The 27,389-nt window shown below is 34.0% G+C and overlaps 1 protein-coding gene across 1 annotated transcript; it reads right to left on the bottom strand.

The window, feature by feature from the left end:
* Nucleotides 1–2,892: 2,892 nt before the first annotated feature.
* LOC127730653 (uncharacterized) lies at nucleotides 2,893–27,090 on the bottom strand. Its single transcript, XM_052239153.1, has 5 exons — nucleotides 26,660–27,090; nucleotides 13,456–13,573; nucleotides 10,152–10,277; nucleotides 5,164–5,304; nucleotides 2,893–4,104 (listed from the first exon to the last, which is right to left on the bottom strand). The coding sequence occupies exons 1-5, from the start codon at nucleotides 27,047–27,049 to the stop codon at nucleotides 3,494–3,496; spliced, it is 1,386 nt and encodes a 461-aa protein (XP_052095113.1). The 5' UTR covers nucleotides 27,050–27,090; the 3' UTR covers nucleotides 2,893–3,493.
* Nucleotides 27,091–27,389: the final 299 nt, after the last annotated feature.

Here is a 27,389-nt window from a genome sequence, read left to right as displayed (position 1 = left end):
GAGACCTGAGGAATACTATTTGTTTGGATTTATGTGGAAAGGTCTCTATTATCACGACAAATGTCTCCCAATTGGAGTTTCATCAGCATGCCAAATATTTGAACGTTTCAGTACTGGGCTTCATTGGATAGGACAAAATTTTATGAATGAGGGTTTCATGTTTCACATTTTAGATGATTTTTTGATAGTTGCACAGTCGAGGGAACTATGTGAAAGTTATCTCAAACAATTTTTGGATGTTTGTGATAAAATAGGTGTACCTATGGCTCCTGACAAAACTGTAGGCCAAGCTCATTGCTTAACTTTTTTGGGAATTGAATTAGATACGGCTGAACAAGAAACACGTTTGCCATCATCTGATAAATTATCTAAATGTAGTGAGTTAATCCAAGATGTTTTAAGAAGGAAAAAAAGTGACATTACGAGAGATACAGTCACTTTGTGGTCTCCTTAACTTTGCCTGTCAGGTAGTCCTTCCTGGCAGGGCTTTTTTTAGGAGATTATATGAAATAACCAAGACTTTAAGAAAACCTCATCACACAGTTTAACTGACCAGGGGGTGTAAAGATGATTTATTGGTATGGCAAAGCTTTTTAGAACATTTTAATGGGAAATGTTTCTTCATCGATGAAAGGATGGTTTCAAATGATGTATTTCATTTGTACACTGATGCATCGGGTACTTATGGATATTGGGCAGTTTTTGGACAGTCTTGGTTTTATGGGGAACGGAATGAGCAATGGTTAAGTCAAAACATAATAGTGAAGGAGTTGTTTCCTATTGTGTTGGCAATTGAAGTTTGGAGGAAACAGATGGCATATAGATCTATTTGTTTTAATTGTGACAATGAGGCTTTAGTACATGTATTGAATAAGCAATCCAACACTGAAAAAAAATGTAATGTTTTTATTCGAAGACTGGTTTTGTTATCTTTACAATATAATGTTTTGTTTTCTGCCATTCATTTACCCGGCAAGTTGAATATCTTAAGTGACGCACTTTCCCGTTTACAGATTTCCAAGTTCCAGGAACTAATGCCGGATGCAGACCCAGAGCCTACACTCATACCTCACCTACCAATCTTACCAGTTTAAATAAAACAGTTGATGAGCTATTAAAATCATCATTGGCAAATTTAACAAGAAAACAGTATAATATGATATGGATAGATTTTAGACAGTTTTGTATTTCTCATTTAAGTATAACAGACTCTGTAATACCAATATCCATTCACACATTGTCACTATATTTGGCTTCATTATATGTAAAGGGTTATGCTCCCTCTACAATGTCAATATATAACTCAGCTATAAGTTATTGGCACAAAATTAATAATGTATCAGATCCCACTGCATCCTTTTCAATTTATAAGTTAATCCAAGGCTCTAAGAAAAAAGCGTTGCACTTTTGATGTTAGATTACCTATAAAAATCCCCATATTAGAGAGACTAGTTACAGGATTGAACATTATATGCACAAATCCATTTTACCAAACATTATTTAAAGCAATGTTCACTGTTGCATTTTTTTTGCATTTTTACGGGTCGGTGAAATGACTGAGAGATCTGTGAATACTAACAATCACTGTTTAAAGATGGATAACATTGAAATACAATCTGATAAATTTATAATATCTTTCAGTTCGTTCAAGCACTCAGTCCCAGGCAAGATTCATAAAATTCTTATTAATAGACAACAAAAAACATCTATTTGCCCAGTTAAACACTTGGTGGCATATTTGAACCACAGAAGTTCTCAACCTGGCATTGCCAATTTATTTTGTCATTAAATGGGTTACCAATATCTAGATCAGTTCATTGACATGCTAAATAGATCGCTGAATTTTATTGGATTGTCATCTAAATATTATAAAGGTCATTCTTTCAGAATTGGTGCTGCTAGTTGGGCATTGCAAAATGGCAAATCAGGTAGCCAAATTCGTAGCTTGGGCAGATGGAAGTCAAATGCCTTTCTATAGTACTTAAGACCAGATGTATCCTCAAATTAGACAAAATTGTAAACAGTAACCTAAGTCATTTGATTATACATTTACAAGTATTTATACTATGAATTTGTTAGATGAAGAGCAGGAGCAGTCACAGTCGTTGAGGTGCTAGTATTGAATTTTTGTAATTTAATGTATATACATGTATATACAAATGTCTTTTTTTAATTTTTGAAATGTATAAATATGTATACAAACTTATTATTAATTTTGCAATGTTGTATACAAATGTACTGTTACATTTTGCAATGTTGTATAACCATATATACAAATGTATTTTTATATGATACCTTTTTACACGTAACTTTCATTTGGTGACGAGCAGGAGCAGTCACAAAGAAACTGGACAATTTTAACGGGTTGTTGTGTTACATGTATTATATTTCCTAATTTTATTTAGTGTTATATTTGCAATATGGATTAAAATATATCTTTTCATGCAGCTGCGGGTGGGGGGAATTGCGACATGCACAATTATGTGGCAAATTTCTGGTCCCCACCTTCGCTTATCATTATAGTTGTTGTAAATAAATATGAAATTAAAGTAGAAATAAAATAGCGCCACAAATGGATGTTTGTTTTTTATTTAAAAGAGAAGCGAACAGGGCTTGCTGCATAGTTAGGTTAAGTGTACATAGTTGTTTCTATATTTTCATTGGAGGAGTATAAATACATTTATGCAAAAAACAATGAACGATAACCAATGAATTGCAGGTTCCTGGGTTCGGACAAGCACATTCGAATGAGGCGATTTTAAACATGTTTTTGAGCGCTAAACGACCCCTTAACATGGGACACAACATAAAGAATAAACTGTAATCAGTTGGACAGGGCTTCACTTATCAAAAAGTTACTAATCATAAAAACAACAAACAAAAAGACAAAGACAATTTTTAAGAGACATCTTTATTTTCTCACACATAGTTGCATCTTATAATAACAGCTTGAATTATTTTCACAGAAAGATCCAGTATAGGTAAAGATAATTCCTAAATATGAAAACTCATTTAAAAACACGTTATATCTCTTAATTCAGTGTAAATGATTGTTAATCAATCCCGGTTTTTTGTGTGGTTCATGTTGTTTTAAGTCTTTAGTTCTCTATGTTGTGGTTTTTATACTGTTGTATGTCATTTGGTCATTTATCGTTTTTTGCCATGGTATTGTCAGTTTGTAATCGAATTATGAGTTTGAATATCCATTTGGTATCTTCCGCCTTTCTTTTAATCAATAATTTACGTTTATCAAACATAACAATGTTTGTTTTTTGAGCAATATTTTTTTATCAAATTCCATGTTTTAAAAGTACTGAAAATTAACGTAATTCAATCTGTTTAAAATACACTTCCAAATAACCTCGACTTAATTAAAAAAAAAATCTTCATTGCCGACTCAGATTATTTTAGAATTAATTGTCAATGTAACTGAATAAAACATTCTATGCAGCTATTTCGAGTAGAAATAAATTGTGCATGTATTAAACAAGTATTACGACAATGGTAAAGAGGAACTTAGAATATCCGATTTCTCATGCATTCTCCCTTCATCCAGCAAATTTGCACACCATTGATCATTATATTTTTCTTTTATATTCTCTGGTTCCGCTAGGATGGTGTTTTCTCTGATGTTTGACTCTTGCAATGGTGACAATTGGCCACTAGACTGAATATTGTCGGGGACAACAGTATCTGAAAATTCATTCCCAAATCGTTGTTCAGACTGACCGCGATTATTTACATCATTGTCGTTAACTAATATGTTCTTTTCAATCTCAGAAGACTTCATAGATACATCCTTATCTAGCAATGAACTTTCAGTTTGTCCTTGTATTGTATAAATCATCGTTAACTTATCAACATTTGCGATGTTGAAAGATGTATCATTATTTGACATACTTCCAATGTTTGTTCTCTTTGAAATAGGGGGACTAGAAGTCTTGTTGTTGTTACAAGCGATCTGCGTGTTGTCTGTTATACTATCGTCTGGATTTAGAAAGTTCATATGTTGTACAATCGTATGTGTGTCATTAGGAAGTTCTGCTGGAAAAGGTGCGTTATTTACTTCCTCTTGCAAAGTTGTTTGCTGGAAGCCAGAACTGTCTAAAATAAACAGTAAAATTATTAATAAAACAACTAGCTTTTCTTTACAATGTATAAATGAGTAAAATCAGAAACACATTATTAAATAAATCAACCAATTAATCACCTGTACAGCAGTCCAATTTTATTCGGTATAGGATAACATTATTTTCATTTTTACTTCTTTTTGCAATAATGGAGCAATACTTCAGATTTATGATTTGATTTTTGGTCATATACAAAGGAGATATGACGAGCCGTGAAACTTTGTTATAACCCCCCGGTCCCGTTTCCTCAGAAAATACCTTTACAAAAAAGATCTCATCTAAGATACCAGGATTATAATTTTGCACGCCAGACGCAATTTCATCTACATAAGAAACAGTTGGAAGGTCCAATCAAATACGAATTTAAGAGCATTAAAAACCCGAACATACAAAAAAAATGTGCCAAATACAGCTAAGGTAATCTATTCCTGGTGTAGAAAAATCCTTAGAATTTTGAACAATTTAAAGTTTTGTAAACAGTTAATTTATAAATATGACAATATAATTGACAATTCATGTCAATGAAAAAGTGCTGACTACTGGGTTGGTGATACCATCGGGGAGGAAACCTCCATCCGCAATGGCATCGACAAAGACGTGGTTGTAAAAAACTCATCAAATATACAAGGCTTTTAAGTTTTATAATTTTTTATGCCAGACATGCGTTTCGTCTACAAAAGACTCATCAGTGACGCTCGAATCAAAACAGTTTGAAGGCCAAATCAAATACAAAGTTGAAGAACATAAGAAAACCCGAAAATTCCGAAAGGTTGTGCCAAATAAGGCTAAGGCAATCTACACCTGAGTTAGGAAGACCTTCGAATATTCAACATTTTATAAACAGTAAAGAAAGCTATACAAGTCCATGTGTTATTGCCGAAACGTGTGTTCCCAGTACCGCCAGTAATGTTGATACTTTTTTACGATAACTGCATTTCTTATTGCATATAAACAGTAAATTTTAATTTGATTGATCATTTAACATTCTGAAATAACTGTAACACTTTACTGAGAATTTAATTAAAATATATACCATCACTTTCATCCGTACGCTTTCGTACCAGAGCTAGAACACTGGTCAGACTAGCCTTTGTCAAGTAGTTTAAAAATCTTTTAATGGTAAGATTTGAACAATGTTGATGAAAAAATGTGTCTACTGGATCTTCCTCTTTCTCTGTATGATAAAATACAATATTGAAAATATTACTCAGCTTTTCGAGAAAAGGCAGATCATATATGTATTGATATATTACTCGTCATAAAAAGGTTAACAGTGGCAACTGACAAAATAGTATAGCTTCCTTCCAAATAAAACAGTTTAATGATTGACACGTTCTCTATATAATATTTTTAGACAACAATAATTAACCGATTTCAAATGTAATTGATCGATTAAAAGATACAAATCAAGGTAATAAACAAAAACTGAGGGAATGGCATGATTTTATAAAGGAGCGAGACCTAGTGGGTGCACAGGAATAGCGTCATATTCTATGTAGACATCACCCGCCATGCGAACACACACTCCGTCAAAATGACACGAACGGTAAAATTGCAGTATAGACGTAAATTCTGGTATATAAAGAAAAGATACCGCCAAATCATGTCTCTAATGAGTTGAAACACAGATGCATATAATCGTTTAACCAATGATTGATGGTGACCGTTAAATTATGTAGTGTCGAATTTTGTCATTCTTCCTGAAAACTATGTTGGAGCTGTTTTTGTGTAAGGAGCACACTTCCTGTTAATGAAGTCTGTAAAGTGTGAACATGCACGAGCGTTATGTATATACGTATTAATTGAAATATGTAGAAGCCACGGCATACAATGGGGCAGAGGGTGTTTTACTGCTGAGAAATGGGAAGTTGACAATAGAAAGTTAAAATCATGACTTTTGTCATAGATTCTAGTTTGAAGTCGTCCATTTGTGTCAATATTTAGGGAAAGATCGAACTATGAATAAGACCTTCTAGTTTCGGTAGTATCCTTAATCTCGAATTCACCGGGGTATATGAGCTCCAAGGATTAAGGGAAATGTCGGTTGTTGAGTGACAGGACACCATCGATATATCTGAAAGTGAAATGTAATAACTTTGCAAGATGATTTTTCTTTTTGTGTTTGAGAAGGTTCTGTATGAACTCTGATACATGTGAGTACAAAAAAAGTTGTCAAGTAGGGTTGCACAACTAGTATCCATTTGAAAACCGATTGTCATATAAATTGTGCAATTTAAGTTTGTCATGCTCGCGCTTCTGGTATAGTCCTCAACTGTATCTCTCAGTAACCTGCTGGGAGCAGCTTGATATTACCGCAAAGGTGGAAACCTGAACAGTTGGGGCAAGTATGGACACAAAATTCAAGCTTGATACAGCTCTGAATTTAGATATTGATTAAATATTTGACACAGCATAAGTTTCTGACACAGAATGAATGTGTATCATCATTTTTGTATTATTCAAAATTATCAATACATTGTGTGTTCTACAAGGATCACCAGTCCTTCACCTTTCATCTGATACCTTAATTACTAAAATATATGCTATATAGTTTAAGATTTACACCTGTGCGTAGGAACTATTTTGTTTTAAATATGTACTACTTTCCAGTATGTTCTTTTTCGACCGGGCCCGATTGGGTGGTGTTACATCTTACAAAGTCTATCCAAATTATTTTTGCAAAGAATTCCGCTTAAGCCTGTGCTAGGGGCCGTCTTAAACTTGCAGTTGTGAGAGTTTTTTTGCTCCGTGTTGAGGTCTCACTGTGACTTTGAGACGAAGAACAGCAATAAAAGCGCTGTTCCTTTGCTTTTTGTATGTTTTTTTGTTGTGCATTTACTGATTTTGTGTCATGGATGGATACCCCATATCCTTTGTTCTTCTATTAAGAAATTAAAAATTGGAAATTGGAAATTTACCTATTATGGTCCAATATCCAAAATCTAAATACATGGTTAGATTCGTCATTTCAAAGAACCCCAAGAATTAATTTTTTGATGAAATCAAACACCGTTTAATTTTGGACCGAGATTTGGACCAGCTTAAAAACTGGTCCCAAAATCAATAAACTGCTTCGCTGAGCGCAGCTGGATACGCCCGCAGAGGTCCAACCCTGAACAGTTGGGGCAAAAATGGACACAATATTCAAGCTTGATACAGGTCTGAATTTGGATTGTAATTAAATATTTGACATATTATAGGTTTCTGTAGTCAAAGAACTTGAAATTGGTTATATGAATTGAATTTATATTTAATTAATGATTTCTTGCTGTTGTGCAATACACTGTGCTGTTGCGCAATACTTAGTAAATCTGTTGTCAGACTATAAACAAATAAAGTTCAATTTCTTCTCAATGTCATATTTGAAATTTATGAAAATCAATAGAGAGATTACATCAATAGCTATAAATAATTCACCAAAGTTTCATGAGAACTGCTGAAAGCATTTTTGAGTTATTGTCCAAAAACTGTAAAATCCCCCCTTTTTTAATGAATAAAACCCCATAACTCAGAAATGTAAAATCTAAAATTTATAAAATTCTAAAGGGAGCTTACATCAACAGATATAAACAATTCACCAAAGTTTCATGAGAAATGCTGAAAGCAATTTTTTTAAGTTATTGTCCGAAAACTGGAAAATCCCTTTTTTTTAAGAATAAAACCCTGTAACTCGGAAACGTTAAATCTAAAATTTATAAAAATCCAAAAGGGAGCTCATGTCAATAGATATAAACAATTCACCAAAATTTCTTGCAAGTTGGTGAAAGCATTCTTGAGTTATTGTCGGAAAACTGGAAAATCCTCCCTTTTTTAATGAATAAAACCCCAAAACTCGGAAACGGTAAATCTGGAATTTATAAAAAAACGGAAGGGAGCTCACGTCAATAGATATAAACAATTCACCAAAGTTTCATGCATATTGGTTAAAGCTTTTTTGAGTTAATGTCTGACATGTTGACGACGGACGGGCGGACAGACGGACAGACGGACGGACGGACGGACAGGCGGTCAACGGTATACCATAATACGTCCCGTAAACGGGCGTATACAAATCTAAATACATGAGTAGATTCAGCAAATCAGAGAACCCCAATAATTCATTTTTTGTTAAAATCAAACTAAAGTTTAATTTTTGATCCTGTGGACCTTAATGTGGACCAATTTGAAAACCGGGCCCAAATTCAAAAATCTAAATACACTGTTATATTCAACATATTAAAGAACCCCAAGAATTCAAGACTTTGAATTAAACCCCTCTGAAATTGGTCAAGAAATAAGCAATTTATACAAAGTATTAGAAAAGCATTGTTTTGGCCCCTAATTCCTACACGGTTAGGGCCACCCCAAAATCAATCCCAAGCTTCCTTTTATGTTTTTGCATCTTGTGTTACAATTTCATAAAGATTCATTCACTTAAACTCCAAGTTATTGTCCAGAAACTAGAAAATCCTGGGGTTTTTTTTTGGCCCCTTTTTGCCACTAATTCCTAAACGGCCAGGGCCATAGCCGCCAAAATCAATCCCAACCTTCCTTTTGAAGTATGGGACGTTAAGGTACTATTTCATAGAGATCCAAACACTTATACACAAGTTGTTGTCCTGAAACAAGAAAAATGCTTGATTTGGCTCCTTTTTTACCCCTAATTCCTAAATAGTTAAGACAATAACCCCCCAAATCATTCCCAACCTTCCTTTTGTGGTATGAAACTTTGTGGTAAAATTTCATAGAGATCCAGTCACTTATTCTCAAGTTATTGTCTGGAAACCAAATGTCTTCGGACGACGACGACGACGACGACATCACCATACCACTATACGGTCGTAAATTTTTGCGGTCGTATAAAAACTGCATTTCTTAGTTACCTGGTTCAAAGATACCGAAGGGACAATCAAACTCAAAAACAAACTGACAATGCCATGGCAAAAAAAGAAAAAGACCAAAAGACAAACAACAGTAAGAACACGAACCCCATGTAAAAGTGTAATAGTGTAATGTTGAGGGCCACAGACTTATTAAGTCCATTTATCAGTAAAATATGGATACAAAACTTTTTTTCCTATAAGATGCTAGATCTTGTAGAAGCTTCTGTCCAAGTTTCATAACATTCCATAACGAAAATAAATGGGGATTATGTCCATGGGACACAGATGATGCCCCCGCTTGCATATCATATAAAGTTATAAAGGGACATAACTGAAGAACGATAAAAGTGACGCTACCCAAATTTGTACTTGATCTGAGTTTGTGGTAATAAGTATTGTGTATAAGTTTCATAAAATTTGGTTGAGGCAAACTTTAGTTAGAGAACGGAAACGAAAAATTCAGCAATTTTTTCCATTTGTAAAGGGGCATAACTCTAGAACGGTTAAAATGACACCACCAAATTTCGTACTTAATCTATATTATGTAGTAATAAACATTGTGTATAAGTTTCATAACATTTGGTTGAGGCAAACTAAAGATAGAGAACAGAAACCAACTTTGGGACGTACGTACGTACAGACGGACAAGGGTAAAACTTAATGCCCCCTCCGCTACGGCGGGGGCATAAAATACAATTTATCGGTAAAATTAGAAAACACAAAAAGGGATTTTTTTTTTAATTTTGCTACAGACATTTCTTAATCATAAAAATGATTCTGCCAAAGGTTTATTAAAATTCCATGAAGGTTTGACAAAGTCATTGATGTCTTTAAAAACAATAACTCCAGACTGAATCTTATTGTTATTAAAATTAGAATAAACCATGTCAATTTTTCAGTGAAATAAGGAAAAATGAAGGAACAAAATTCAAATGCTATGGATACTGTCTTTTGATCATTAAAAAAACTTCTGTCCAAGTTTCTAATTTTTTTACTTTATTTACCTTACTTACAAAAAGAGTTCTATTGTTCTCGAGTCGAATCACCGTTAATGGACTCTCCCCTGTAAATTAATGTAAATGCATGGTATGTAGAAAATTATATTGTAACCGTATGATATTGAATTATAACAATAGTTCTACATTAAACTTGTACTGACCTAAAGCTTTTACAGTCTGGTAGTTAAGCTTCATCTTCGTGGCCAACTTTTTCCACTGTTTGTTTTCACTCAATTCTTCCACCCATAGCATGACATCTTCATAAGCTATCTGGCTCAGTTTTGTATCTGTAATTGCAAATTCTCATTTCAGTAATACATAAGCCTCAAATGCACTTCAATAGAAGGTTTAACAAGTATACATTATACACAACGATTGCGGATGAAGTAGTTTGCATGGCAGTTATATACATATAAATGCTAGAAACCCATAATTTGCTGGAATCCGCTGTATTTTGTGAAAGGGCCATACCAAAAGTGTAATAATCGACATACTTTGTAAACTGTATGACATATGCAAATTGTTTTCAAAATGGAAAGAAAAAGAAAAATGCCTTGATTTATAACTCAGAAACCATATGAGCTAATAATAATAATAATGAGCTTTCACAAATTATACTACCAATAGGTAGGATTTTCATAAGTATTTAAAGAAAAAATAAATGTGGATATTGTCCACATGTGGACACAGATGATGCCCCCGCTTGGATATCATATAGTTATAAAGGGACACAACTGAAGAACGGTAAAAGTGACGCTACTCAAATTTGAACTTGATTAGAGTTTTGTGGTAATAACCATTGTGTGTAAGTCTCATAACTTTGGTTGAGGCTAACTTAAGTAGAGAACAAAAACTAAAAATTCAGCAATTTTTCTATTTGTAAACTCGCATAACTCTAGAACGGTTGTGTATAAGTTTTATAACATTTGGTTGAGACAAACTAAAGTTAGAGAACGGAAACGAAAAAATCAGCAATTTTTATGTTTATAAAGGGACATAACTCAAGAATGGTAAAAGTGTCGCCACCAAATTTCGTACTTAATCTGCATTATGTAGTAATAAGCATTGTGTATAAGTTTCATAACATTTGGTTGAGGCAAACTAAAGTTAGAAAACGGAAACAAAAAAAATGTACTTGATCTTAGTTTTGTGGTAATGAATATTGTGTATAGGTTTCATAATGTTTGGTTGGGGCAAATTTAAGTTACAGAATGGAAACTAAAAATTTTGCAATCTTTCGATTTATAAAGGGGCATAACTCAATAATGGTTAAAGTGACACTACCCAAATTCAACTTGATTTGTGTTTTATCAGTGGAAGTCAAAATTAAACATTGCATTGTATAAAGCATCGATTGTAGTTGATTTAACTATAATCATGGACAAAGGAAGATAACTCCAATTTTAAAAATTACTTGATATTTAGAAGAAAATAAAAATTTAGCAATTTTTCCATTTATAAAGGGACATAACTCTAGAACGGTTAAAATGACACCACCAAAATTCAAACTTGATCTGTGTTTTGTGGTAATAAGCATTGTGTATAAGTTTCATAACATTTGGTTGAGGCAAACTCAAATTAGAGAACAGAAACCAATTTTGGGACGTACGGACGTACGTACGTACAGACGGACAAGGGTAAAACTTAATACCCCCACCGCTACGGCGGGGGCATAAAAAGGACTCTAAATAAAATACTTGGAATTTTGGTGTTCGTTCAATTAACCCGTTAGTTCATTGGTCTTCGTAGATAAACTGCTGACCATTTTTGGCATAAATTAATATTTAAGACTATTGGATATTTATATCATCTTCTAATTGAGAACCGCCAAACCAGCTTAAACCGAATAAAACAGAAAGGTTCCTCGTGTAGTTTCTTGATTTGCCAAACAAGTAGTTTCTTATTACAGGCTGTTTCTTAATTGCCAATCGGAAAGCATGCATTAGATGACTAATGGCAAAGGGTAGCCACTGAATCTATAGAAACCATGTTAGGTACTTTTTTAAATTTTGTGCCAATCAATGAATTAATTTAGTCTCCAGCGTGACTTCGTTGTTTTCCCACTGGAAAAACGGGAACCTGTTCAATGGCTCTTTTTGAAAATCGTTCAGCCAATTGAAAACAGAATATGACAAAAGGGTTTTGTGTGTGGTACACGCCGAGTTTTGTTACTTCGTTGTCCATCGATCAATTACTTTTGCCGACAGTGGGGGGTTTTAATTATTTTTTAACTTCCCAAGTCTTTAGGAAATGAGAAGAAAAAGCCTTCTTGGAAACTGCTTAATCAGCTGAAACCATTTATGACACATTTATTATTCATATTACAAAAAAAATCCTCATCTTATATTACTTTGGAACTGATTTGCCAAACAATTAAGCGGACAGAGAAATATCAATTTGTGGACTACTCAGCCAACTGGAAACCAAAAATGACTGGAACGAAGCTAACTTGTGTTTTGGCGTCGACATTGATTTGCAAATCAACATGGAACTTTTGAAAAGAACATGGAGTAAGTGTGCGAACTACACATGTAGTATGTAGGAAAAATGCTTATTTTGAGAATTGCTTATCCAAAAAAATATGACTGGGCTGTTCCTTGTATTTTATTGACTTTAAATAAGATGATTCCTCATCAGATAAGGTTGCCAAGCTATTTATACAGGATGTTAGCCTAAACTTATTTCCTTATTTGATTTTGACCCAAATGAATTTTCGTCACCAGTATATGAAAATCGTATATGATGATGCTAGCCGAAGTATTTATAGAACACGATTATCTACTGCTATATAAACAAGCATTCTGAGAGTATTGCATGGCATTACATAGTCCCCTATCGGTTAAAAATTAATTGTACTGGAACAAAATGCTAACTTGATCTATAACTTGTCATGGTGTAAACTATATATAAAATATCAAGTCAATATCTTCAAGCATGACGAAAAAAAGTGCGGAAAACTGATAATTTGAGTGAATTTTTTAAGATCAAGGACCATAACTCTGCAAAAAATCATCAAACCGAAACAAATTTCAAACTTGGTCTGTAACTTGTCATGATAAAACTATATACCAATTATCAAATCAATATCTTCAAGAATAACGAAAAAAAGTGCGGAAAACTGATTATTGGAGTGATTTTTTTAAGTCCAAGGACCATAACTCTGCACAAAATTATCAGACCGGAACAAAATTCGAACTTGATCTGTAACTTGTCATGATAAAACAATATACTAAATATCAAATCAATATCTTCAAGCATGGAGAAAAAAAGTGTGGAAAACTGATTTGCCGGACTGACAGAAGGACAGACAGACGGACAGACTGACAGACGGACAGACAGACAGACAGACAGACAGACAGACAGACGGACAGACAGACAGACAGACAGACAGACAGACAGACAGACGGACGGAGAGCAAACCTAAAGTCCCCTTCGACTTCGTCGGTAGGGAACTAATAATCGTACCAAGTGTTAAAACACTAGATTCGTTCTCAGAATCACTTTCTTCTGTGTCTTGGCTACCTGTGGCCTCATTTTCTGCATGTCGTATGTTGTTCTGATCATTCCTAGAATTTGGCGTAGTCTGAAAGTTAAGATAAAAGAACGGTAAATAGGTGTCCTTATGTATAAAAAAGGGTATCATCAGTTCTTCTTTTTAAGATGAACATTTTATTTCTTTAAATATAGACTTTACTTTATCGTGGACTTATACATTAGTCCTTTACCTAGTAAAACTTTGTTGCAACATTATTTGTTATATGATGAATGCTATCCAAAACACAGTGTTCCTTTTTATATTAACCTCATATGCCAGATAACAAAAATATTATTTATACAATACACGTTTACTGAAGGAAAATATAAAAAAAATCATAAGGGGTTCCGCGGATCCCTGTGTCTCGCCTGCGATTGCTGCTGTCAGTGTAAAAGTGTAATGTTGACTTAAAAAGTGAGTCCATTTATCAGTAAAATACAGAATTTAAAAAATTTCAAACTTTTTCTTTAGATGCTTTTTTTTGGTCTTGAAGATGAGCTTCTGTACAAGTTTCATAAAAATCCATGAAGGTTTACAAATTTATCATGTAATTTTTTTTTATTCCAAAATGTCTTTAAATGTTAAATGTAAAATATGAAGTCCATCTATCAGAAAAAATACTAACAAGAGGCTGTCAGAATGACAGCAAACCGGATTTCCTGCAGAGGTCGAACCCTGAACAGTTGAGCAAGTATGGACACAACATTTAAGCTTAAAACAGCTCTGAATTTGGATTGTGATTTAATATTTGACACAACATAGGTTTTTGACACAAAATAAATGTGGTCAAAGAACTGAAAAATTTGAAATTGGACATTTACCTATTATGGTCAAATATCCAAAATCTTAGTACATTGTTATAATCAGCATATCAAAGAACGCCAAGAATTCAATTTTTGATGAAATCAAACAAAAGTTTAATTTAGGACCCTTTGGACCTCAATGTGGACCAATTTGATAAAGGAGCCCAAAATCCAAAATCTCTTAATACATGGTTAGATTCAGCATTTCAAAAAACCTACCGTGCGAGGGCTGTATAGCCAGTCAAGGTCGTTAAAAACTCCAATCATCATTTAAAAAAAAACCATGAATTCAATTTCTGTTGAAATCAAACAAAGTTTAATTTTGGACCCTGATTTTGACCAACTTAAAAACTGGGCCCAAAAATCCAATATTTAAATACAGGTTTAGATTTAGCATTTGAAAGAACCCTATATATATTTAATTTATGTTGAAATGAAACACAGTTTAATGTTATCCATATACTTATTAATTTTCTGTTGAAAGGGAAATAACTCAAACTGAATAAATGATAAACAAATAGTTCTCTAAAATTAGATATGATTTAACCACTAAAAAATAGTTCTCTAAAATTAGATATGAAGTTATATATTTTCAAATTATAATCAATAAATTGCTTCGCCGAGCGCAGCTGGATACGACCGCAGAGGTCCAACCCTGAACAGTTGGGGCAAAAATGGACACAATATTCAAGCTTGATACAGGTCTAAATTTGGATTGTAATTAAATATTTGACACATAATAGGTTTCTGACACAGAATAACTGTAGTCAAAGAACTTAGAATTGGTTGGTTATATGATTTGAATTTATATTCAATTTTTTGCTTTCGTGCAATACACTATGCCGTTGCGAATTGACCCCCCCCCCCCTCCCCCCAACAAAAAAAAAATTACCCCATTTTTTTTATGCGTTTGTGCAATACACTATGCTGTTGCGAATTGACCCCCCCCCCCCCCAAATTTTGTTTTACCCTCCCCCCTTTTTTTTGCAAAAAAAAAAAAAATATTTGAAGAAATTTTCTTTTTAATTTCTGAAATTTGAAATGAGAAAAAATTGTCCCCCCACAATTTCTTTTTTACCCCCCCCCCCCCCACAATTTTTTTTTCACCTCCCCCTTTTTCAAAAAAAAAATCTTTCCCTCAAGATTTGGTCATAATCTCAATTCAAATTTCCAATGGAGTTTGCAACCATAATTACCCATTTAAATACATCATAAAAGTCTTAAAATAGAACATGACATACATAATCATGGCTAAAATTAATAATATTCCTTAATCAGTATTTTTAATAGTAACTTCTTAAAATAAATTGACAGCTAATCACCTCAAGACAATACAACATTTCTTTATACATAATTTAAAAGCAGTGTAAGCGAGGTAATCCAAACATAACGTTGTACTTTTAAGTAATTGTTTATTAACCAAGAAACCCTTGTTTTTCCCCCTTTTTTGCCCCTTATTCCTAAACGGTTTGAGCCATAACCCCCCACCCCCACCAAAGCCAATTCTTACCATCCCTTTGTGGTATGGAAACTTGTGGTATAATTTCAGAGAGATCCATACACCATTCCACAAGTTATTGTCTGGAAACTAGAAAAATGCTTATTTGGGCCCCTTTTTGGCCCCTAATTCCTAAACTGTTAGGACTGTAACCCCCAAAATCAACCCAAACCTTCGTTTTGTGGTTATAAACCTTGTGTTTAAATTTCATAGATTTCTATTTACATTGACCTGAAGTTATTGTCCGGAAACCAAATGTCTTCGGACGACGCTGAGACGACGACGACGACGACGACGTGATACCAATATACGACCGCAAAAATTAATTTTTGCGGTCGTATAAAAAACCAGTAGAAGTTTAATTTCCAATTATACGTCAGTTTTATCAGACGTCAGTATACAAAATAATGCTCCTTCAACATAAGACTGTGAAACATCGAAGTTTAGATATGATCCCTATGGCCATGTAATTATAGGGGACCTCAACGTCGTTCAAGACCGAGAGGTTATAAACTTTCTGACCAAAATATCGTCCACCGTTGAAAATAAATTGGGAAGAGTGTCGTCAGGTTATTAAAGATGTTCTTTTATCCTATTGTAAACAAGAGGCTGTCAGAGTGACAGCAAACCGGATTTTCCTGCAGAGGTCGAACCCTGAACAGTTGAGCAAGTATGGACACTACATTTAAGCTTAAAACAGCTCTGAATTTTTATTGTGATTTAATATTTGACACAGCATAGGTTTGTGACACAAAATAAATGTGGTCAAAGAACTGAAATATTTGAAATTAGACATTTACCTATTATGGTCCAATATCCAAAATCTAAGTACATATTAGAATCAGCATATCAAAGAAACCCAAGAATTCAATTTTTGATGAAATCAGACCAAATTTTTATTTAGGACCCTTTGGACCTAAATGTGGACCAATTTGATAAAGGAGCCCATAATCCAAAATCTCTTAATACATGGTTAGATTCAGCATTTCAAAGAACCTCATAAATTCAATTTTTGTTGAATCAAACAAAGTTTAATTTTGGACCCTGATTTGGACCAACTTGAAAACTGGGCTCAAAAATCTAATATTTAAATACAGGTTTAGATTAAGCATTTGAAAGAACCCTATATATATTTAATTTATGTCGAAATGAAACACAGGTTAATATTATCCATAATTTTTTCTGTGCAAAGGGAAATAACTCAAACTGGATAAAATTTTTCTAAAATAAGATATGATACAATTTTTCAAATTATAATCAATAATATAATAACAACAACCAGTTATGACTAAGTTCTCTAAAATTAGATATGATTTTACACTCAAACATTGTTAGAATCAGCATATCAAAGAACCAAAGAATTCAATTTTGATGAAATTAAACAAAATTTTAATTTAGGACCCTTTGGACCTCAATAGGGTATTAACTTATTAATAATGAAAAGAAATACAGGTTTAGATTTAGCATTTTAAAGAACCCTATATTTATTCAATCTATGTTGAAATCAAACACAGTTAATTCTGGACCCCGATTTGGAGCAACTTGAAAACTGGGCCCAAAATCAGAAATCTAAATATATGTTTATTAATAAACACTATGTCAAGCTTAGTTTTTAAAGGAGTTCACTTCATCAAAAAAAAAATATAGCATTCAGAAAATTAGTTTTTACAGAATAACAAACAAACTTACCACAAAATTCTTCAAACAATTTACCAAAGAAAAGAAGAAAAGAATCCAAAATCTTATTTATCATTAATACAATGTCTTTTCAAAATCTATAAAACTTATCAGTAACAAGAAATAATTGTAACAGGATGCTGTTACGAAGTCTCCCAAACAAAGCTCCAATAGTTCGTCATTCCCATGGTCGCCTGACATTGGGCAAAGACCAGTACAAACTGGTTTGTAATATGCATAAGTGACGCCTATGGATTGACCCTGTATGTCATGCAAATCTTCTTGAAATGACGAACAGTAATATATATGGTTGTTTAGGGGTTGAGATCTCGACCGTTTACAAGTTCTCAAAAAAAAGGGGGGGGAGGTTGATCCCCAGGGGACTCGCCCTTTATTTCATATGATTTGTTTTTTTGTCCCATAAAAGAATATATATGGTTTAGGGGTGGGGATCTCGACCGTTTACAAGTTCTTAAACAGGAGGGGGTGGGGTGACCCCAGGGGACTCGCCTTTTATTTCATATGATTTGTTTTATTGTCCATAGAAGAATATATATGGTTTCGGGGTGGGGATCTTGACCGTTTACAAGTTTTCAAAAAGAAGGGGATGGGGTTACCCCAGGGGACTTCTCCTAAATTTCATTTGATTTGTTTTATTGTCCCATAGGAGAATATATATGGTTTGGGGCTGGGGATCATATTCTCCCATACAAGAATATATATGGTTAAGGGGTGGGGATCTCGACCGTTTACAAGTTATCAAACAGGAGGGGGTGGGGGTGTTCCTAGGGGACTCGCCTTTTATTCATTTGATTTGTTTTATTGTCCCATACAAGAATATATATGGTTTCAGGGTGGGGATCTTGACCGTTTACAAGTTTTCAAAAAGAAGGGGGGTTGGGTGAACCCGGGGACTCCACCAATATTTCATTTGATTTGTTTTATTGTCCCATACAAGAATATATATGGTTTCGGGGTGGGGATCTTGACCGTTTACAAGTTTTCAAAAAGAAGAGGGTGGGTTTACCCAAGGGGACTTCTCCTAAATTTCATTTGATTTGTTTTATTGTCCCATAGGAGAATATATATGGTTTTGGGGGTAGGGATCTCGACCGTTTACAAGTTTTCAAAAAGAAGGGGGTGGGGGTTACCCCCATGGACTCTCCCAATATTTCATTTGATTTGTTTTATTCTCCCATACAAGAATATAAATGGTTTAGGGGTGGGGATCTCGACCGTTTACAAGTTATCAAACAGGAGGGGGTGTGGTGACCCCAGGGTACTCGTCTTTTACTTCATTTGATTTGTTTTATTGTCCCATACAAGAATATATATGGTTTCAGGGTGGGGATCTTGACCGTTTACAAGTTTTCAAAAAGAAGGGGATGGGGTTACCCCGGGGGACTTCTCCTAAATTTCATTTGATTTGTTTTATTGTCCCATAGGAGAATATATATGGTTTTGGGGTGGGGATCATATTCTCCCATACAAGAATATATATGGTTAAGGGGTGGGGATCTCGACCGTTTACAAGTTATCAAACAGGAGGGAGTGGGGGTGTTCCTAGGGGACTCGCCTTTTATTCATTTGATTTGTTTTATTGTCCCATACAAGAATATATATGGTTTAGGGGTGGGGATCTCGACCGTTTACAAGTTCTCAAACAGGAGGGGTGTGGTGACCCCAGGGGACTTCCCCTATATTTCATTTGATTTGTTTTATTGTCCCATACAAAAATATATATGTTTTGGGGTGGGGATCTTGACCGTTTACAAGTTTTCAAAAAGAAGGGGGTGGGGTGACCCATCTGGACTTCCCCTATATTTCATTTGATTTGTTTTATTGCCCCATACAAGAATATATACGGTTTAGGGGTGGGGATCTCGACCGTTTACAAGTTATCAAACAGGAGGGGGTGGGGTGACCCCAGGGGACTCGCCTGTTATTTCATTTGATTTTTTTTATTGTCCCATACAAGAATGTATATGGTTTCAGGGTGGGGATCTTGACAGTTTACAAGTTTTCAAAAAGAAGGGGGTGGGGGTGAACCCGGGGACTCTCCCAATATTTCATTTGATTTGTTTTATTGTCCCATGCAAGAATATATATGGTTTAGGGGTGGGGATCTCGACCGTTTACAAGATAAAAGCACATTCTCAAATTGAAGGGGTGGGGGTAAGAATATATATGGTTTAGGGAGACTTAATTATCTACAAAATGTCTCATAATGAACAGCAAATTTCAAACTTCATTTATACAGTCCTTCTAGTAAATTTCAAACTTTATATATACAGTCCTACAGATCTTACCAGGAAACAGAAAATTTTCAAATAAATCTGTCACTCCAATGATTATCATATACTAAGATATTTCCCAGATATAATTGATAATGAAAATCATATTGCAAATCTGAAGGGTTATTCTTTTGAACAGAACTATGGTTTAAGGCGAAGTGTACGTAATTGCACGCCTCTAGCGGAATTCAGGATAAAAAACGTGCGTCGTTAGTTACGCGGGTTATCTCCCCTACTCTAAGAAAGGAAAAATGGGCACATGAAAGAGAAATGACTTCGTGCGGTCTATCATGAATTCAAACAAGTATTCATGTGCTATCTCAAAACTTCAAAGAAATAATTAGAATGACTCCAATCAGAAATCTGAGTATCCTATTGTGAGTTAGTCTGACTCTATTACCACTGTTTTTGTTTTAGACACGCAGGAGCAGGTACACAATACGACTCGTGTTTATTTCAACAGAAGGTAAAAACGCCTAAACAACAAAATTATAACCAAATAAAAAATAAACCAGTGACAATTCTGCTTCTATTCGTATATAATTCATTAAAATCAAACCAGAATTGACACCACAATATTTTTTGAAAAACCATAGTTTTGAATGAAATGCACAGTGTACTGTAGATCCTGTAGCGTAAAATTGTAGGTAACGAATAATTATATTGCATGTGAATTTGTGTCTTAAACAAGAAAGACGTTGGCATGTCCGTTTTTATGCAATTGAAAATTTTATGATGTTTTATATTTTATTATTTATGTAAAACGTATAAAAGATACTAAGGGGTAATCGACCACTAGTACAACATTTATAAGCCGAAGAAAAAGCCAACAGCAAAAAAAAACCCATCAGATTCCGTCCACAAAACATTACACACTCAGAAACTAAGAATTGTTCACTATTACATTTATCTCAGAATATGTAAAATCTATGTCATCCAAATCTCAGTTTTCAAGGTGCAGAAAATAAACAGGTGTCTTCTATTCCGTCCGCAATTTTTGGGGAAAGTAAAATCTAAATTTAGAACCATGGTTGAAACTGAAACTACACATGTATGATAAAAATAGAACGTGTTATGTTTTCTTAATCAAATTCCGATTTCGAAGGGATAGCGAAATTTGTTCTCTTTTGTTGTGCTTTTGTGTATCATTCAGCAGTAGTATAAGGTAGGGGAAGAAGGGGTAGGGGTGAAGAATAATAGTTCTACAATGTCGGGGCTTTTTATAACCCGGCGACTATATACGGTATGGATGTTCTCATTGTTGAAGGCCGTATGATTGCCTATAACAATTGGTTACATCCACATCCTTTAAGGTAGCTGGGGTGTCTAAATATTGGACGATAGATTTTTCTTAAACTACTGTAAGACTTCATTGTCAATGTAATTTTTAATTTCAATATAAAAACTGGGGATCACGGACCTTGTTTTTTCGTAATAACACATTGAAATTAACGAAATTTGGCTTATTTTATATTGTTGATATAGGGGAAACTTAAGTTTTCCTTATTGCGGAAACATTAAACGATAGAATTGGGTAAAATTCGATGAGATAATTGCTTTTCATTAATAACTCCGAAATATCAAATAAAAATAAGAGGTCACGGGCCTTATTTTCCTGAAAAAAAACCCAAAAATTTTAAATATACTTTACGACACTTAATTTCTTGATAGTTCAATCTTTAAACTTCAAGTTTTAAGTATTTTGTTGTATATTAAATGATACTTGGTAAAATATTTTTAAAACAAAAAAGTTTTTGCAATCAACATGATCAGAACGGACGCTCAGAAAAAGACACCCGATCTACCTTAAACGTGGCAGATAGTTGTCTCATTTGCAATCATACCACAGCTCCTTATGTTCATATTATATTAACAAAACTGCAATTCATTTGCATTATATACAGGAACAATTAGTATGGCACTATACTAGGTAAACTCGTATAGCATCGCTCTTGGTACATTCTTATAGCATTACACCAGTACATTAATTTATAGCATATCACTATGCACAAAGCTTTAGCATTACACAATACACAATGCTATAGCATTATACACAATATACGCAATGCTAAGGCTAACACTGGGAATGATCTGTGCTACGTGAAGTTAAAACTCCGATCTGTTTTACTTTGCTAAAATTCGGGTTCTTCTTTTGACCTTATTACAGTCATAAAAATTCTCAAGATAATATGCAGATGCAGTTTTCTTATTTTTCGGGAGTCGTGCATGTGGATATTAAACAAATTATGGAACAAAAAATTATTTCCTTTTTTACTTAAAATCTCCAGCAAACATTAAATCATGCTTTGTCGTGTAGTTAAAGAAAAGGGAAAGCGATCGAGACAGGAAATTTTTTAAATAAAATTGCAGAGTTGTGTCACGTGCACGCGTGTGAACCTGACAAAAAATGGGCTTTGTGCGCAATCCCTCGAATAGCGCCGGAAGTGGTGAGGATGAAAAGATGCAGCAAATTATATTCACTTTTTTAAAATACAAACATGCAGAAATAAGATTTTAAAAAAGACGTGTATACGCGATTCCAATATTATAACCGATTATTAAAATACGTATAGAATCATTCTGTCAACGCTGTGTTTACTGGGACAATTTTAAACTTGATATTTGATTCATAATTATTAGAACATTACAATATAAAAAAAGAACATGTGGCATGATTGCCAATAAGACAACTCTCCACAAGAGTCCAAATGACACAGAAATTAACGCTTGAGCATTTGCAATAATTAGGAAAATGGGTTATACACACTCACGATTTTGTTACGACACTCTACGGTATAATAGCGTTATAGAGTAGAAATTGTGATGACGTTACAGTAGACATCAATAACGTCGCCGATTGTTTTTATTCTTTCCGCTAGAAATCAAACTTCCACAGGATATAGCTTGAAAACTAGCACGGTTGCTAAGGACTTTCTTTGCACCAATGGGTTCGTCGTTCATTTTTGAATCGCATATCGATTTTTAAAAAAATTCTGTGGAGCAACGAATTAGAAAATCTTGATAAAGTAAAAATATCTGCCGATTTTTATGATTTTCCCTATATATCCTTTGTATTTTTGGCTTATCATGCTGTTAATTTCAACAGCTTGTATCTGAAAAACGAAAACGGTTACCCCCTTTTTTTATTTTATTGTGTGATGTATTTTTACAAGCAGAATCCACATGTAAAATTTAAAAAAATTCTGTGGAGTAGTTAATTACGTACACTTCGCCTTAACATAGTACTCTAACATTACATATATAATAATTAATAATGTAATTAACTTCAAAATGTCTAATAATATAGCTTATAATCATCACCACTTAGGAAATGGAAAATTTTCAAATAAATCTGTCACTCCAATTCTAATTTTGAGATAAGACATTTACTATGCTTAGTCATAATATGATAACAAGAGAAAAATATTTAAAAATACCACTTTTGGATATTAAAATGGCGATAACTAAAAAAGGATAAATACTAAAATAGTGAAAATTGACCTAGACCTTCACTTAGTCACAAGAAACAACATATCTAAATTTAAAAAAAAAATAATCACAGCGTTTTCATGTTATTGAAGAGACACTGTTTGGCAGCCGCCCGTCCGGCCGCCCGCCCGCCCGCCCGCCCGCCGTACATCCCCAAATCAATAACCGATATTTCCTTCGAAAATCCGGTTAAAATTTGTGTAAACGGAAGAAATCTGACGAAAAGTCACTTGATTTCTATTTAGATAGATGTCTGAATATTGTTGATATTCGCATATCACATTTCGAAAATATTTTAGAAATAAATAAAAGAGTAAGTAATACGCCCATTTCTAGGATTAAAAACAAAATTCAAGTACTCGCAAAGCGTTTTGTGTTCGTACCGGCCGACAAAGCAGCCAACAATGTGGTGTTGGTATGACGTAAATACTACACGGAAGTCCTTAAGAAGGAAATTATACATTCATCTACATTCAAGGCCATACGCTCCACAGAGAGTTATATAGTAAATAATCATGTCACTACAACAGCTCAGCTTAAGGCCTCCTCTGGACATTTGAAGGTCCCCACTATGTATTGGTTACCTAAACTACACAAAAAAAAACGTAAAATTTCGTTTCATCTCGGCCTCTAGTAAGTGTTCTACTATTCATTTTTCGGTGCTTTTAATGAGTTCCTTAACTACTATTAAAGAACTTATCATTAATTTTTGTAATAAAACATTTGAAAATAGTGGAATTAACCATTTTGGAATGTAAAAAAATCTTTGGATGTTTTAGATAAATTACGTGATTTGGGTGGTCCTTTTGATTCGGTTGACAGTTTTGACTTTTCCACTCTTTATACTTCACTTCCACACAATCTTATCAAACAAAAGTTTTCCTATCTTATGAAATGGTTGTTTGATAAATCCGATTGCAAATTTATTTGCTGCAACTCATATAAAGCCTTTTTCTCTAATGAGAAAGGTAAATATGCTAGATATGCTTACTGGAGGTGTGATGAGATGATTAAAGCCCTAAATTTTCTCCTTGACAACATTTATGTACGTTTCGGCAATAAAGTTTATCGACAGGTTGTAGGTATTCCTATGGAAACCAATTGTGCCCTTTAATAGCAGACGTGTTCCTATACTGTTATGATTCACAGTGTATGGCCAAACTCAGTAAAGAACGGTCTAAATTCCATTTAATTGTTAAATTCACCAACACTTACCGTTATCTTGATGATATTTTTTCGTTAAATAATCAAGAATTCTCTAAATAAACTGCTGAAATTTACCCAGAGGAACTTACTTTAAATAAATCAAACATTAACATCAATAACTGTCCTTTCCTAGATTTAGATATTTCAGTATTACACCAGAAATTCTACACAAAAATTTACGACAAAAGGGATGATTTTTCTTTCCCTATTCTTAATGTTCCTCTTTTAGGACGGTGATGTTTCTTTGGCACCGTCTTACGGTGTTTATATATATCCCAACTCGTTCGCATGCTCGAGTCTGTGGTGACGTTTTGGATTTCAATGAGCGTAATCTATGTATTACTAGATAAGTATTAAGTCAGGGATTTCGTTACCGCAAATTATTTAAAACCTTTACTAAATTCTTCCATAGATACATAGATTTGATCTGCAAGTTTCGCTGTACCTGTAGAAAACTGATTTCAAACGGAATAGCACATCTTAAATTTTACAGTGATGTTAACCGAGCCCGGAAATTTAGATACGATCCGGGTAAACTTATCAATCCTTTAAATAAACTTATTCTAAAAGGTTACCTATTCAACACTTATTCTAAAAGGTTACCTATTCAACACTGTAATTAAATCTTTGAATATTGTTTTTATTGGTATAAATATTGATTTTGTTATCAATAAATCAAAACCATACTAAATATCACACATATGTACTTTCACGGTACTACAATCTGTCGATACCTATATTTTGGCATTGCACAAGGTCATGTTTTTCTCTAACTGTTAATGACTTCTTTACACTAAATCCATTGGATGTTGGATGTGTACCGATTGATATTTTAGTCTTAGATACATGATTTTTTTTTATTAGTTGTTATTGGCTTTGATCTAGCTGTCAGTAACTGCGAGTACTCTCAGATCTGTACTTAGTGTCTTTTTGTTGTTGTTAGGGATGAGGGATGGATATATACCCTGCCACGTCCTGTCTGTGTTTTTGTTTGTATCGATCTGATGATTTGAGCCTTATTCAACTGATTTTCTTATGCTGTGATGTTACACCACTGTTCCAGGTTAGGGGGATGGTTGAGCACTCACAAACATGTTTAACCTAGCCACATTCTTTATGTGCCTATCCCAAGTCAGGAGCCTGTAGTTCAGTGGTGGTTGTAGTTGGTTCATGTCTGTCATATTTTTTTTTCGTAAATTGTTTTGATATAAATTAAGCCTTTAGTTTTCTCAATTGAATTGTTTCATATTTTTCATGTCGGGGCCTTTTATAGCCGACTATACGGTATGGGTTTTTCTCAGGCAGTACGGTTGCCTATTATTGCTTACATCCATTTCATTTGAACTTTGGTGGATAGTTGTCTCATTGGCAATCATACCACATCTCCTTGTTTTTATTTGCAGATTTGTTAGGTATTCCGTATGTCAGAGAGTACCTTGCAATAAAAACGACGAAAAAATGTTTACTAATGGCGCAGGATCAAACGTTATCAGGAAACATGCTTGTAAGTACGAACAAGACTGAGAGAAAAACATTTTAAGTATGTTTTGTATGAAATATATAACCAATAAGATGTTGCACCTAATACTGCTTAGAAGAACCCTTCAAGTCAAAACAAAATTACCGATCGAGTAATATTTCATATAGAAGTAATAATGTAACTTGTGAGGGTGGGGCTAAGGTTTTCCCCTTACCGGATACTTTTTTCCTATATCGGAAAATTGGATAAGTCAGATCACTTCAGGGACATGCAGACTTGAAGTTGATTTTTTATCGGTTTAAATAGACACTAATTAAAAATCAGATTTTTTAGCTTAATATACTTCACCAAATTCCAGTAAAAAGTTACTGCAAATGATTGCTTCTCAACGTTAAAGAGACGCGAAAGATACCAAAAGGATATTCAAACTCATAAGTCGAAAACGAACTGACACTGCCATGGCAAAAAAAAGGCTAAACGACGAAAGGACAAACAACGGTACACAAAAGTTAAACAACACAACATAAAAAACTAAAAACTGAGCCACACAAACCCCACAGAAACCCGGGGGTAATTTCAGGTGCTCTGCATGGAAGAGAAAGCAAATTGTAAGAAGACAATATAATTGTTTGTCTGTGACAGACTGAAACACATAAATCTTCATAACATTTTAAGAAAGCTACTGACCTGTGAGTTATTATAGGCTTGGTTATCTACACATTTCGTTGTCGGGTTAGATTGCGTATTACTGGAAGGTGGCACTGTCGCTGTAGGCGTGACGAGAACACGGTGAATCTGTGGATAGTTCTGTTTCGCTTCTACTAAGATGGCATCGGCAATCTCAGTATGGTCATGCTTCTTAAGTGCATCAACAAAACTGACAAAACTTCGAGTGCTTCTGCTTCCAACGATATCCACCAACTTATCAACAGCTTCGGTGTTGGTCCTTTGTGCGGTAATTAACTCTCTGTCGAATTGTGTGAGACCCCAAACCTCGCGATAAATTGCAGTAGCATTAACATTGTTACGAAGGGTTACATAAAATTTCTGTAATATTTTCTTGGTATCTTCCGACATTATGACTTTCGTTTTCACTTATAATTATGTATGACGTAAGATGGCAACAGGTTTGAAACTATAAATATACATTTGGGTTTCCAGACTATTTTTAATGGTTATGAAGATTCAGTAATTCCAAAATTCTATTAATAGCGACTCCGCCGAGTATGTGTTATATATTTATATATGATAGTATCTCTCAATCATAAAAATTATTATTATAAATACCTTTCCTCATTATGGGCTCTTATAGTAATCGAATTGGAATAAAAATTTCTTATCATACATATATTTTATCTTTATGGAAGCCCATTTAGGACCTCCCAAATTAAAATCGTTATCACGAATTTATTGAATT

The sequence above is a fragment of the Mytilus californianus genome, unplaced genomic scaffold (genome assembly GCF_021869535.1).
Source record: "Mytilus californianus isolate M0D057914Y unplaced genomic scaffold, xbMytCali1.0.p SCAF_2, whole genome shotgun sequence".
In the NCBI taxonomy this organism is placed as follows: Eukaryota; Metazoa; Mollusca; class Bivalvia; order Mytilida; family Mytilidae; genus Mytilus; species Mytilus californianus.
Note: the sequence above shows the minus strand (reverse complement) of the source record. Positions and strands in the feature narration are given on the sequence as shown.